The sequence below is a fragment of the Symphalangus syndactylus genome, chromosome 4 (genome assembly GCF_028878055.3).
Source record: "Symphalangus syndactylus isolate Jambi chromosome 4, NHGRI_mSymSyn1-v2.1_pri, whole genome shotgun sequence".
NCBI lineage: Eukaryota > Metazoa > Chordata > Mammalia > Primates > Hylobatidae > Symphalangus > Symphalangus syndactylus.
In genome coordinates this window covers 18,577,377-18,593,822 of record NC_072426.2, presented here as the reverse complement: position 1 = coordinate 18,593,822, position 16,446 = coordinate 18,577,377, and the positions used below count along the sequence as shown (strand labels likewise).

Here is a 16,446-nt window from a genome sequence, read left to right as displayed (position 1 = left end):
TAAAGGGAATACCCTCCAGTATCCTAACCTTACCATATTTAAAGTGACCCACATAATTCTACTGGCAGAGTCATCCTATCACAATACTTTGTTGCAACAACACAGTGAAATTAAAATATGCCAAATGTTAACAATAGATCTATATGTGCCAGTGCATGAAGGAGCCCATGGTATTAGCTTGAGGAAAATTATCAAATTAAGGGGACCAGATGAAGCAAACTGTACTCTTGGGATGAAGGAACTGTTCTCACAGTAACTTGTCACTGCAAACCTCAGAAGTTCATCAAAACTGTCCTGAGACGAAAAAGAATATTTACCTTATTAGCCAGAAACATGGCTAAATCAGTTTTCTTTAACCAATCTGTCTACTACATACATTAAATAACAAAACAGACTACATTTATCATCACTGACAAGGTAGAAAAGAAAACGTGTGGGTAAATGTGTGGCATTCTCTTTGGTAAAGCTTCCCCAAACAAAAGCAAAGGAGGCAACAAGAAAAATAGCAGCTGTGGAATCTAAATTAAAGTAACTGATAATTATAAAGCTGAAACAAGAACTCAACAAATGTAGATAAAATAAACATTTAAAACAGATATATTCTTATACTTTTTGAAAGCTCTGTGGGAATAAAGACCCTATGGTCTCCTACTTATTTAATTCTACAAACGACAACTTATACTTAAATGGCAGAGGTTACAAAAAAATCTTCCTTTTAACCAAATACTGCTTCCCATTTACAGTCTTTTGGGAAGCAGAAAACATGCCCCTCTTATTGTATTTACTTTAGAACAAAAATTAAACAGCTCTCATTTTCATTCCTATGTTAAAGAATTTCAACTCCGTAAGAGCTGACAGATATTCTTCCTATAATATTTCTTATGTTCTCTGCTTTCTCTCAAATTGTCCACAGACGTAATTGTGGTAATCAAATCAATACTGCTACTGACCAAAGGACTGAAAACTTATGGCTCACACACTGTAGATTAATGAAGGAATGTTACAAGACCATCTTACCCCACTTTAGCTTCATATTTGCCTTGGAGTCAACTGTAACAAGTTGTGTCATTTCTACTCTGTGTGATATTCCTCACAGACTTTATTTTCAGCAATAACAATTAATAAGGATCGTTAAACATAAAGGCAATTCATAGGCTAATATACTATATGTTTTGTATCATTATGTATTTCACATAAAAAATCCCACTAAACTGTCAAGAAAAATCTGATCTTTTTAAGATTAAATGTTCAATGTTTAGAATATGTCAATTTTGTAAGTAAATACTTTTACATGCTAAATATCTAAAAACTCAAATAAACTAAATATATTTAGGTATACTTTTTTACTACTGTGTACTTCTGAGTTTTTTCTATTATTCTTTGCTGAAACACTTCAACAATGTTTGTGATCAATTGTACTTCAACATGTGTGCTTTAAACTGTTTCCCTAGAAAACACCAAATTTGTAATTTTAAAAACCAAACCTTTTGTTTTCTTTCTTTGGGCTTCTTTTTCTTTGGTGATATTGGTCCATCTTTTTCTTCATTTACTTTTTTCTTTTCCTTTTTAATCTGTTTTTGCTTCTGTTTTTCAGATTCTTCTTCTTCATCTGAACTGCTTTCTGCTTTCTTGGTTTTATTCTTAGGAACTTTCTTTGGTGGCTGCAGATTAATTCCTGCATCTGCTGTCCAGTCAGAGTAATCACTGGAGTAGTCACTAGAAGGAGAGAAGGGATCATTAGATAACACACAAGACAAAATTTTAAGACTTGTTTTATAAAAATGAAAAGAAAGATTATAATAAAGACAAATGACAGAACAAATACTTAAACTAACAAAAAAATACTTCCCTAATTTTCAACTCATCTTCAAAAGTTTCTTGAAATTCTATAGGCTTTACTTAAATATCACAAAAAAACTCCCCCAAAACCTGAAGATACACAAAGTCACAACTTTAAGTGAAAAAACAAATTTAAGTACCTTCCAAGATTTTAAGAAAAATATTGACTTCTGAGTGTTGCATATGTTACAAATTCTGTGAGCATATAAAAATAAGAGGGGGTCACTTTTCTCAGTTCTAATGACAGCATAAAGATTACCCTGCAGAGCACAGAAGGTGTCAACATTAAGGAGACATGGGGATTCCTTTTTTAAGGGGAGGTGGGAGTTCCAGACAGGGGGAACTCTCATGGTCCAGTACTAGTGCTCTCAGGGTAGCTGGATATTGAACTGGCAGAGTCAGAAGTGTTCCTATCCAGGAGAAAGACTGTGTTTGCAAACTTTACTCTGTATGTAAAGCAACAAAATTTCATTTAGATAAAATTATTCTACCTACCTGCACCCTAAACCTTAGGTGTATCTTATGCTTCAAAGCATGCCATGATTCAGAAAAATACAGGCCTTACTATATTTTGTATACTGCTTCCAATCATGTTTGTCATTTCTTTTTAGTTTACCTTCATTGACAAATGATTTATTGAACCAATCATGTTGCAAAATAAAGGATCTAGTTGTATTAGCTTCTATATTAATTTTAGTATGTAAGCATATTTACTTATTTTGTACAATTTTATGAACATAAATGTCTTAAAGGAATCAAGTTATACTATGTTAAAAGCAGTAATTAGCTTTCCTAGATTTAATGATACATGACCTCATGCCTCTAAAAATACTGCTGTTAACATTAACACTCAAAAAGCAGATTTTTCTGGAGCTTTATTCCATTGCACTAACCCTCCCCACTACCCCCTCCACTGTCCAAATGTTCTTTATAAGCACGTACCTAAATCTCTGATTATCCTAATCATCCCAGATAAGAATCAAATAATTAAGATGTTTTCTAACATGATTTAGTGATTTCACTATGAAATTTTAAATGATTTTTAAGAACTTACACTACTTTCAGATATGCTATTCTAAAATAGGTTGTCTACAACTTATGAGCATTTTATTTATACTAGCTCCAGCCATGGCCACTATAAATGGTACCTGCCAAATCACACAGTTATCACTCTCTGGAGTACTTGGCTCTTACAGAAGATCTTCTGCTGTCAGCATAAACATAATTACAAACTCCAGAGCCCAGCATTCTTTACAACTGTCCTCAACTGCTAAAACCACCACTGCTCTTTTAATACAGGACCCCCTATGTCATCTCAGGGTTTGAAATACTCTGATTCTGCTGTTGAGCCAAAAGAAATTCAATTTTTCCTTCAATGACCTGTCTTGAATACAGAAAACTACTAGATCTAACCACACACATTTGCACATCATTACCAGAAATCACTACTGTGGGAATAGGAAAGCCCTTGATTGTAGAACTGAGGAACTCTTACAGCCTCTACTTCATAATTTGTCCCTTCTATTTTAAGAGCCACTAAGGTGGGTGATAAGTGTAGCAGCTAATCATAATTGCCATCCCCAAAGGCTATACTCTCTTCTTGCTATTAAGACCTTCCAAAGTTAGCCAAGGTCATAAGCTCTGCAACAATGTGAACCGCCAGTATAAGGAGCTGAAGGAATCCTCACTGGTGTGGTCAAATAAGGTAGGGATAACAAGAAAAAGGAGAGCTTATTCCTCTTATCATTAGTATACCATAAATTCCACTATATAAGATAGTTAACTCAGGAGGCTTGCATTGCTTTCTTAACTTCACACTTTTCAAAACCAGTAATGAAACTGGTTTGCAATTCAACATTATAACAGTATTCAGAAGAAACAATACTAAGACGATAAAGCTAAAAGCATCATTTTGAAGATCTAGTTGCAATCACCAAAAAATTATTTTCTATAGAGAACATATATCAGAAAATCTACATTTCATACAATTTCAAAAACTCTCTGAAGAACTTTGGACTTTCAGAGACTTTGAAACGTGTTGCTGGTTAAAAAAAAAAAAAATCACCTTTCTCAAGATTTTATATAACATTTGCAGAAATAAAAATCATTCATTTACCTAGAACTGCCATCACTGTGCCATGCTCTCTCTTCTTCTTCGGATGTTCCACCACTGACAGCAACTACTTCGCCTTCCTAAGATATGTTGAATACACGTCTTATTGCATAATTTTATAAAATAACATTTTATGATTACAGAAAATATCAGTGATATCTTATAATATCAGTCATATTGGGATATTTAAAATTTGATTTAAATTAGTTGCAAAGGGTGTTGTGGCTCACGCCTATAATCCCAACACTTTTGAGAGGTCGAGGTGGGCGGATCCCTTAAGGTTAGGGGTTCGAGACCAGCCTGGCCAACGTGGCGACACCCTGTCTCTACTAAAATACAAAAAAAATTAGCTGGGAATGGTGGCGGATGCCTGTAATCCCAGCTACTTGAGAGACTGAGGCACGGAATTGCTTGAACCCCGGAGGCGGAGGTTGCCGTGAGCTGAGATCGCACCACTACACTCCAGAAAGAGACTGTCTCAAAAATAATAACAATAAAATAATAAAAGAGTCAGCTGCTGCTCTTTAAAAAATTAGTTGCAAAATACAGCTTTTACCTTTTTTTCACAAATAAATGAGAATACGTAAATGTATATAAAAACATAATACTAATATTGGATTCAGAGCAATCCTACAGGTTACCATTGTAAAAGCCTCATAACATATCTTCTAGATAAAATGGTATCAAATTCCATATTTACATTTGAAATTAATTTTTACTTCTTGAGCCTTTTTAAATCACTAAGCTTTCTTTTCTATAGGTGCTTTGAGAAGGCATATTTATGTTTTATTTATTATAGGCACATTTATGTTTTACTTATTAAAACAGCTGTCCCATATAAAAAAGGATGTTCCACTTCTGGTCTTATTTTATCCAAATGGTAAAGGACTAAAAAATACTTAAACACTCTGTTTCTCTTTAGTAAATATTCACGAGTCAACAAAGAATATTATCTGTGAAAGCATTTTCTTCATAAAGTTGGGTTTTTTGATGGCAAAAATGTTGCATGTCTTCCTCGCTTAAATAAACTTTATGCTCCAATAACAATAACACCTCGTATTTATTAAGCTTTTACTGTATGTTACAAACTATTCTAAGCACTTTGTATGTATCACCCCATTTGGGCTTGACAATGCACTATTGGTGATAGAGAGTTATTTAAATAAAACAAACTAAAGCTTTAAAAAGTTGAGAATTTTGCCCAAGGCGGCACAACTAATAAGCAACAAAACTTGATTTAAGCCCAGGTCACTTTAGTCCAAACCCTGGACAACATTCTGTAAGAATGGTGTTACTTACTTGCTCGGCATATTCAGATAACTTTTAAAGAGGACAATGGGGTGGATTCTTTTAATATTTAAATAAAATAATATATTTGGGACAAAAGTTTTCCCATTTTGATGTTTTAATGAAGAATGTGATTATATGTCTATTCCACAGTTATGAAAACTAAGCAAAAATGAAAAAATCACATTTGCATATTTTATTAACAAAAAGCACATTTTATTAACAAATTTAATCACTGCTTGATATAACAAATCTAAGCAAGTGATATAATTTTTCCCACATTTTGTGTGTTACTTCCTTAAAGGGGGGGAAAAAAGAAACAGAATTATTCCTACATTCCAAATACGAAATACTAAAGTACAAAACATTTGAACCAAAAAATCAGAATTCTTTCCAATTAATTAGTATACTGTGCCCAAAGTGATACTTTGTTCTCAATGGGCTCCTCTAGAAATATATTCTAAATTTCTAAAAGGATGTTAAAGCATAAACAAATTAGTTTGAAGACACTTGAAGGACTTATTGTAACAGATGTGTTTCTGGAAATACAGTTCTTAAGTTTCTAATAAATAATATTTTAAATATTATATAGAAACTTAATATTTAGAAGAAACTCTTTCAAAAATAGAGACATTTTATAAGATAAATAATTAGCCCACATGTATTTTATGTTTTGTATGTCTATCCAAATTACCATGTGTCAAGTTTATATAATCAGTATATTTCTCTTTTTTCGCCAGAATGAATATATCATTTTGACCTGGCCATATGAGGACCCAAAGCCATTGGAGACTAACTTAAATTGTGGTTAGAATACTCTCAGTTTGAGAGTTAATGTTGCCCTGGATAAAGAGAATATATTTAGAGAATTCTCATATATGCCTAGCATTTCAAAGCACAATATGGTTTCAAAAGTGTATAGTAGTCAATATCTAAAATGATTACATCTCTAACCTGTAAAGAAGGAAGGTGATGGGAAGGGTTGAGAAGAAAAGAGGAATGGAGATGGTTTAACTGCTTAATAAGATTGGTTTATGACTGCAAACTGATTGCCTTCATTGGAATAATATATAATTTAGTAAGGACAGTAATATTTACTGAAATAATGACGCATGAGGAATATTTAAAAATTACACTGAGAAAGCTATAAACTGGTACAGAGATTAAAAACCAACAAAAATTGTCAAATACTTATTGATTTGTTGTTATATTTACACTATACTACAGCTTCATGGTACCACTTAAAAAGCTTGGCTTTAAAGTAAAACAAACTTGCATTTATTCCCTGCTCTACCTCTTAATAGGTGACTGTATAGTCTAAATATCTTTGAGCCTCAGAATCCTTATCTATAAAATGAGAATAATTAATTCACATGAGTTTATTTTGTGGATTTGAAATTATGTGTATGTGTGCCATGCCTAGAAATAGATTTTTAGAAAATAAAAGCTGTATCGTAAGACCCCAAAATGCCATATTTAAGCTACATCTACAAACATATCAATAAATGCAAAGAATTAAACTCATATTTAAAAAAATAAGTAAAAATGACATGTAATTTATGAATGTGCTGATATCTTACATCTGAAGAACTACTGCCATTTTCTATCTCTTCTGAGGGTCTAGGAGTCTCTTCCAATGCAGATCTAGTACGATAATTGTGTTGATTTGTCTGTTGCTTTTTGGATTCTCCAAGATCCAGGAAATGCTCATGAGCATGATTCTAGAAAAAAATAAATTTATTCACAGATTGTTTAAAGAGCAGGATTTTTAGTTTAAAAGTTAAAATTTTTTAATTAAAAAAATTCAAGCTGGGCATGGTGGCGCATGCCTGTAGTCCCAGCTACTCGGGAAGATTGCTTGAGCCTAGGAGTTCAAGGCTGCAGTGAGGGATGATTGCACCACTGCACTACAGCCTGGGTGACAAAGTGAGACAATTTATCCTAACATACAACAACAATAAAAACATTTGCTCATATTTAAGATATCACTTAAATGGACGAGGTTATAGTACCAACTCAAACATTTTAACATTCATCAAGTTAAAGGCTTACCATGGTTACGTTGAAATTTACTTGCTGATTGATTAGTCACAAAAACTCTGGTTTTTTTTCTAATTAATGACAGACATAAGGATTCATGATAAATGACTAAACCAAACACTGAACTCTTCCGTATCTACATCAAACCTACAGAAATGATGTAAGAAAAAGGAAAATGGGCTATGAGGCATATGTAACAGGCAGAGGCAAATTGGAAACCAAAATGGGGATCATAAAGCTACCCTGCCACTATGAAGATAAGATGCCATGTGGCTGGGTTATTTTTCTTCTGCTGGAATAAATGTGAGGAGTCTTCTGCAGATGAGAATACAACCAATAAGCACTAAAAAACTGACAAAGTACAACACAGTGATGAAGACAAACTCAATAAACACTAAAATTTATGCCTAAAACACACAAAAAAAACTTAATAAAGCTATCTCAAAAGTGAATACAAAGGCCAGCCATGGTAGCTCATGCCTGTAATCCCAGCACTTTGGGAGGCCAATGTGGGAGAATCCTGCTTTGGGATCAGGAGTTCAAGACTAGCCAGGGCAATGGCAAGACCCTATCTCTACAAAGTTAAAAAATAAAATTTAAAGTTAGCCAGGCATGGTGGTATAAACCTATAGTCCTAGCTATTTGGGATGATGAGGCAAGAGGATCACCTGAGGCAGTCCAAGGCTGCAGTCAGCTAGGACTGTCCCATCGCACTCTGTCCTGGGTAACACAATGAGACACTGTCTCCCCACCAACCAAACAAAAAAGAGAATCACATCCATGAAATAAATGCAGGGTCTTGTCTTAGAAAAAAACAAAGACTCAATTAGACATCCTTGAAATCGAAAATAACCAATTAAATTAGGGAAAAATAAATGATAGCCAGCTGACGACATAAATAATACTGGTTATTCCAGTTTTTGCGACCACAGACACTAAAAATATGTGAGTGTGCATGCACATACATATATGTATACATATACATATCGTTCCTTTTATTTCTTAAGTCTTTGAAGTACTATTGAATTAAGAGATAAGCACATCTTTTAATTTATTAATAGATACTAACATATTCCATCCAAAAAGGTAGTAGCAAGCAATACAAACTCTCATCATCATTATTTAAGTTTATCTCAGCAAAGGATGCAAAAAAGGTATGCTTTCTACTTACCATGAAAAAGCCAACCAATCAACCAAAAAACAAGATTATTTCGAAAGAAATTTTCCTTTCTTATACTAACAGGAATTCTACCACTGTGAGGTCCTACTGATCCCAGGGTATGATACACTTAGTAAAGAAAAAAGGACTACTTGAGTATTTTGAAGAGATGAGTAATAAAACAGAAAAGTGAATTCTAGAAAAGAAGACTGATTTAGGAGTTTTAAAAAACTCAAATGAAAAAAAGGAAGGAACACGAAGCTGGTGAAGAAGGCCTGCTATTTATTTTTCCTTTGTTTCAATAATTGCTTTAGATAGTGACTTGGACCTAAAAAGAAGTTTCACATAGGCTTCCTCAATTACAGACTCTAAGGCTCTGAAGTTTTCAAGCTGTTTTTCTCCAAAATAAAAAAAAAGAAAAGAAAAAAAGGAAAAAGCGATACTTGTGATTCCTTCACACTCAGGGAAGTACATATCTCTCTCCAATTAGGCCACGACCAATTGAAATCTACTGGGTGCAAAAGTTTTTCCAGAGTAGGATGACAGAAAAGCCAATCGGTCAAAACTATTAGGGACAATCTACCTCTCCTAGTGGAGAAAATGAGAAATATTATCTATAGCAGCATTAGCTGACTTGATTATCTAGAATAATGAATAGAGGCAAGACACCACAAAAACACATAGAAGAACATAACAAAATGCTATTTTCAGACTGTACAAAGATGGCACACAAGATTATGAAGAGCTAAGGAAAGTTCTTGATGAGGCTTTAGTGTAATTTATTAGAATTTCATGAGTATATAAGAATTGGCACTTTGGGAAAGGGTGTGCTACAAAGCAGAAATGGAATTAAAAATTTTAAATAGTAAACAATAGATAATCCAGAGATAACCACGAATTACTATGTTAATTTTTACCATTAACCTGTTTATAATAACATTTTAAATTACGAAATGGAGCCTTAAAATGGTCACTATACTTAAGAAGCAAATATTAAACATCAAAATAATTAATATGTACCTTTGAGACAGTGGGTATTTTATTCTCTTTTGGAACAGTTAAGTGTTTTCTTTTCTCTTCTGACCTGTAAGTCTTTATTTCTTCTTCTCCCTTTGCAGTTCTCCATTCTTCTTGCCTACTGAAAGACAAAAGCCATATGCATTAATCTAGAATTTTACATATAACTTTCCTCCAAAAGGAATATTAGGTGTCAGGAAAGGAACGCTACTCCTGATGTTTTATTTTAAGATGGAAGCACGTGATAAAGATTTCTGAGTTTAATTTCATAGGTTGCGGGCTCAGGACATCTGGCATTAAATGACTGAAATAATGGAAAGACAAACTCTGTCTACTCCAACTTAATACTACCGGTTCCTGCTATGGTCTTTGGCAAACCAAGTATTAGATTGTGGGAACATGGTGATTCCTAGGATATTTTTCCAAGAGTGAGAAATCGGATTTATTTTTTAGAATAGGGCCTATGCTTTGATAATCTTCTGTTCCATATAGATAGCTGGAATCTCTTTAAAAATTCAATACAACAGAGCCCGAGGTTACACTGAAAGCCCTGAAAGAACTACACTCTTTCCAGAGACAGGGAGGTCAGGTTTCACTGACTGAAAAAACTCAAACCATCAAGGTGAAACTGAACAACACAAATTGAGGAACACTAATTTTAAACTTTAATTTAATAAAAAAAAAATGAACTCATGAGAAAAAGATAATTTTATTTTTTATTTCAATATCTTACAACTTTAAAGTTTTTGAAATGCAAGGGTATTTGAACTTTAATTCTCCCTTAAGATTTCATAATAAGAAGGTAGTTAATACTAAAACACAGTGCAACTATATACTGTTGATATTTCTTTACTAGATGATATTAATGTTATCATGTTACTTAACTGCACAATCTCCACTGTGGCTGGCCATAATTCTGAATGGAAAATAAAATGAGCAAATTTAAATCTTCTGAAAAGAACAGGCTTGGATTTAATTTTTTTGTTCTTAGTTTTTTTTAAAAATTAAACTTTTTACTGCAATCATTATAGATTAACATACAGTTGTAAGAAATAACACGGCGATTACTTGTATCCTTTATCCAGTTCCCCCAAATAGTAACATTCTGCAAAACTTTGCATCCTTTATCCAATTCCCCCAAATGGTAACATTTTGCAAAACATCGTACAACATCAGAAGGAGGATGCTGACATTTATACAATCCATTGATCTTACTCAGACTTCCCCAGTTTTACTTCTATTAGTTTCTATTAGTTTGTGTGTGTGTGTACACAGGCATACATGTTTTACTGCGCTTTGCAGATAGTGCATTTTTTTTTTTTTACAAGTTGCAAGTTTGTGGGAACCCTGCGGCGAGCAAGTGCCATTTTTCAACCACATATGCTAACTTCGTGTCTCTGTGTCACATTTTGGTAATTCTTAAAATATTTCTGGCTTTTTCACTACCATTATATCTATTATGGAGACCTGTTGTCAGTAATTTTTTATGCTTCTATTGTAGTTGTTTTGAAGCACCATGAACCTCACCTATAACTGACAAATGTTACGTGTGTTCTGACTGCTCCACCAACTAGCCATTGCCCCATCTTCTCCCTCTCCTCAGGCCTCACTATTCCCTGAGACAGAACAATATTAAAGTTAGGCCAATTAAAAACCCTAACTGATCCAGTGAAAACATCTCTCACTTTAAATCAAAGGTAGCAATGATTAAACTCTGTGATGAAAGCATGTCAAAAGCTGAGACAGGCTGAAAGCTATGCCTCTTGTGCCAAACAACCATGTTTTGAACGAAAAGGAAAAGCTCTTGAAGGAAGTTAAATATGCTACTCCAGTGAACATAGGAATGATATGAAAGTGAAGCAGGCTTGTTGCTGATACAGAAATAGTTTTTGTGGTCTGGATAGAAGATCAAACCAGCTACAACATTCCTTTAAGCCAAAGCCTAATCCAGAGCAAGGCCCTAACTCTCTTCTCTTCTATGAAGGTTGGAAGAGGGGAAAAAGCTGCAGAAGAAAAGTTGGAAGCTAGCATAGGCTGGTTCATGAGGCTTAAGAACCACCTGTGTAACATAAAAGTGTAAGGTGAAGCAGCAAGTGCTGATGAAGTAGCTGAGCAATTTATCCAGAATAACTAGCTAAGATCACTGAAGAAAGTAGCTACACTAAACAACAGATTTTCAATGTAGTAACAGATCAAACAGCCATCTAAATGGAAGAAGGTATCATCTGGACTTTCACAGCTAGAGGGAAGTAAGGGCTTGGCTTCAAAGCTTCAAAGGACAGTCTAAATCTCTTCTTAGGGGCTAACGCAGCTAGTGACTTCAAGTTGAAGCTAATGCTCATCTATCATTCCAAAAATCTTAGGGCACTTAAGAATTATGATAAATATACTCATCTTGTGCTCCATAAATGAAACAACAAAGTCTAGATGGCAGCACATCTATTTATAGCATGGTTTACTGAATATTTTTAGCCCACTGTTGAGATCTACTACTCGGAAAACATGATTGCTTTCAAAATATTACTGTTCACTGACAATGCACCTAGTCACCCAAGAGCTCTGATGGAGATAAACAACGTGATTAGTGTTCTTTTCATGCCTGCTAACCGAACATCCATTCTGCAGCCTGTGGGTCTAGGAGTAATTTTGATTTTCAAGTCTTTTTATTTAAGAAATTACACTTCATAAGGCTATAGCTGCACTAGATAGTTATTCTGCTAACAGATCTGGGCAAAGTACATTGAAAACCTTCTAGAAAGGATTCACCATTCTAGATGCCATTAAGAACATTCATGATTCACGGGAAGAGGAAAAGTATCACTGTTAACAGGAGTTTGAAAGAAGCTGATTCCAACCCTCAGATGATTCTGAAGGCTGAAGAGATCAGTGGAAGAAGTTACTGTAGATGTAATAGAAATGGCAAGAGAACTAGAATTAGAAGCGGCAACTAAAGATGTGACTGAATTGCTGAAGTTGCATAATAAAACTTTAAACGAATGAGGAGCGGCTCATGGATGAACAAAGAGGTTTCTTGAGGGAGGCTACTCTAGTGAATATGCTTTGAATATTGCTGAAATGTTAACAAAGGATGTAGAAAACTATATGAACTTGGCCAGGTGCGGTGGCTCATGCCTGTAATCCTAGCACTTTGGGAGGCTGAAGAGGGCAGATCACAAGGTGAGGAGATCAAGACCATCCTGGCTAACACGGTGAAACCCCGTCTCTACTAAAACTATAAAAAATTATCCAGGCATGGTGGTATGCGCCTGTAGTCCCAGCTACTGGGAAGGCTGAGGCAGGGGAATTGCTTGAACCTGGGAGGTGGATGTTGCGGTGAGCCCAGATCACACCACTGCACTCTAGCCTGGGCAACAGAGTAAGACTCCGTCTCAAAAAAAGAAAAGAAAAGAAAATTACATGAACTTAATAAAGCAATGGCAGGGTTTGAGAGGACTGACCCAGTTTTGAAATAAGTTCTACACAGAAATATTTCATGAGAGGAGTCAAATCAATGTGGCAAACTTTATTATTGTCTTATTTTAAGAAATTGCCACAGCCACTCCAACCTTCAGCAACCTCCACTCTGATCAGCCAGCCACCATCAACATTGAGGCAAGACCCTTCACCAGCAAGAAGAGTATAATCACTGAAGGTTCAGATGGTTGTTAGCGTTTTTCAACAGTAAAGAATTTTCAAATTAGGTATGTAGTTTTTTTCAGACATAATCATATTGTTCAATTAACAGATTACAGAATAGTATAACCTTAACTTTTACATGCACTGGGAAACAAACAAACAAAATCATGTGAGCTGCTTTACTGCACTGGTCTGGAACCAAACCTGCAATATCCCCAAAGTATGCCTGTATCTTAGCAACCTAAATCTGTTCTCCATTCCTATACCCTTGTCATTTCAAGAATATTCCATAAACGGAATTATACAGAATGTACTTTGAAATTATTTTTCTCCACTCAGCATAATTCCCTCAAGATTCATACCCATTGTATCAACATGCTGTTCCTTTTTATTGCACAGTAGTAGTCCATGGTGTGAATATACCATTGTTTAACCATCTACCTACTGAAATACATCTGGGTATCTCTCTGGCTTTTGGGTATTACAAATAAAGCTGCTATACATTTATGTTCAGGTTTTTGTGTGAACATGAGTTTTCATTTCTTTAGGATAAATTCCCAATAGTGCAACTGCTGGGTCATATGACAGGCAGTTGCATGTTTAGGATTTTAGGAAAGTGCAAAACTGTTTCCCAAAATGGCTCTATCATTTTACATTCCCACTAGCAATGCATGAGTAATTCAGTTTTCTCTACATCCTCTCTAGCATTTGGTGCTGTCACTTATTTTTTATTTTAACCATTCTGAGAAGAATGCAGTGATATTTCATTGTGGTTCCAACTTGTATTTCCCTAATGGTTAATGACATTGATTATCTTTTCATGTGCTTATTTGTCATCTATAGATCCTCTTTGGTAAATGTCTGTTCATGTCTTTTGCCCATTCTCTGGTTGGATTCTGTTGTTTACTATTGAGTTATGAGAATTATTTCTATGGTACTTAGCCCCCTGTTGGGTATGTCATTGGATTCCATTTTAATTAATGGATGAGGCTGACCCATTTCAGAGAGGCTTTTTAAAAGGAAACTTTAGACTACCCACTGAAGAGATTCTTAGGAAGATTCCCATAGGATGAGTACAAAGTTTTAGAGACAAAGCTCTAGGAAGCCCAAAGAAAGAATATCTGTTAAAGTTATGGCCACAGTCTTGCTTGACCACGGGCCAATGAATAGTTAAGCCCAATGATAAAGGAATAAAACGATGAAGAATATTTGAAGACAAATAAATCTTCCTCACTCCTCAAGTTCCCTTCCATGTGCAGGAGCCTCAACCAACAACTAGCAACCTTATCTCCTGACTCATTCCTCTCCAGAGGAGGAGTAAATTAGTCAACTGATATGCTCTGGAAGAAAAACCCAGCTTAGCACAGCCCAGCCTTATGCCATTGTGTGCAATTATACATTTTGCCCTGCATCTTAAAGAAGCAAACCACATGTCCCACAAGGGAAGAAAAACTGTGGCCCACTGCTATCTGTGTCTGGTGAATATTACTTTTTGTTACTGATACGGTTTTTGTGGAATATTACTTTTTGTTACTGATATGGGTTTTATTTCATGAAATAAAAAGTGATAGTAACAAACAGTGATAGTCTGATTTACTATGTGTCTTATTCTCCATGTTATTTTTCAATTATTTCAGAATTCGTGTTGAAAAAATAAGCATTATTTATTTGACCCCTTTCAAACCTTAACATTAGAATTAAAAAGTAAACAAGAATCTAACTAAAAATATACCATGTGAGTTAATTAATTTATGACAGATAACTGGGTATATTTGTCATAAAAAAGTGTAAATGTATACCTTTGGTGTGTATTTAATTCTAAATCCTAACATAAATTCAAAGTATGTCCAATCAAAAAGCATAATCTATATGAACATTAAGACCAAAATTTTAATTATGTAATTACTACTATCTTCTGAGTTGAAGAACTAGAAAATCTTAAATTCAAATTCACATTTTGACCTTCATACTTAGAACATACTTCATACACAGAAATCAGCCTTACTTAGGTTCTAGGCCTCATTCATGAGTATTTCATGACTGAAGATCAAAAGGAACTGGATAAAAAGTTCCCTCATGGCATGGTCTAAGAGAATAGAATTTTATTAAATCAATACTTTTAAAGTCATAAATGTATACTTTTAAATATAAATATTTTAATATATATAAAATCTTTATGTATTTTCCAATTAATTTTTTTTGGCATCTGAATATCATGTGAATGGCTGGCTAAATCCATTAAAAAATTAAATAATTATAACAAACTTTATAAAATGTATTTTAAGATATAGTTAAACAAGACAAGCCAAGACTGAAATATGCTACTCAATAAAACCTCCTATTTGGTCAATCCAAATTTATGATTTTCCTGTTGACCTTAACACATATTATTCTTATCATTTACATAAATCATTCTAGAAATAAATATATCTTAGAAACTTAATTTTTCTACAGTCATGAATAGTTTATACTACCCTTCCAGATAAATTTCAGAGGAATTACAGGGCTGGAAAGGTATTATGCTGTGAATGCTGTTAACTCAAAATGAACCCAAGGAACTATGGTACATAACAATTCACAACTTCCCTTACCTGGCTACACCAGCTGATAGCTCGGGTACTACCACCCTTCGACTCCAAGCTACAAGATCCCGCTCTGTGGCTATTTCACTTCTTGGTGCGTTGCTGTGCATTTGCCGTACACCTTCAATTTGTCCACTACGTCTTAGTCCTACGTTTGGTGGTGAATGAACCTCTGAGGTAGAACTTATGGAGCCTAAGTGAAAAAGTTGGAGCCTAAGTGATTAAGTTCTACTTAGAGATATTTCTCCATTAGTTTATAACAGAAAAAAAGAGGTAATACACTATCTTCCATATGAAACTTCATATTGTGGCAAACTAATTAAATTACCATATCAGGAACTAAACCACAGGCAAAAGTGGTTTAATGAAAACAAAACATGGTTATTCAGTTGATTAGGTAAGTCAATGAATCATAACTATAGACTATTAAGCCCCAAGGATATAAAATCATTACTTTAAAAAAATGCTAAGTATTTTTGAGAAGACTTCATAAGAAGCAAACTAGACAAACCCAAGAGTATTTATGGTTCATAAATTTGTTTTGACTCTTAAAGTTTAACAATATACAACAATAAGGGTGATGAGATGTTCAAGAATGTGGCTTTGACTATTCTACATGTTTACTATAGAAAATGTGGAAGAATATACACATTTAAAAACTCATTATCTCTAACTTGAAATCTCATTATGAACCATTTTCTTGGGTCATTAAATATTCTTCAAAACCCTGATCATTTTGGCAGCCTAATATTTCATTTTACGGATGTACCATA

The 16,446-nt window shown here is 34.3% G+C and overlaps 1 protein-coding gene across 2 annotated transcripts in view; it reads right to left on the bottom strand.

Moving 5' to 3' along the window:
- The window catches only part of PHIP (pleckstrin homology domain interacting protein), a 137,859-nt gene that overhangs the window by 40,073 nt on the left and 81,340 nt on the right, over positions 1-16,446 (bottom strand). Inside the window, exons 19-23 of one of the 2 annotated variants that reach the window (XM_055274198.2) lie at positions 15,683-15,866; positions 9,459-9,576; positions 6,820-6,960; positions 3,956-4,032; positions 1,485-1,716 (exon numbers count right to left, since the gene is read on the bottom strand). In XM_055274198.2, coding sequence (XP_055130173.1) covers positions 1,485-1,716; positions 3,956-4,032; positions 6,820-6,960; positions 9,459-9,576; positions 15,683-15,866 — 752 coding nt within the window. The remainder of the gene's footprint in view (positions 1-1,484; positions 1,717-3,955; positions 4,033-6,819; positions 6,961-9,458; positions 9,577-15,682; positions 15,867-16,446) is intronic. The other variant, XM_055274199.2, reaches the window with a different exon arrangement.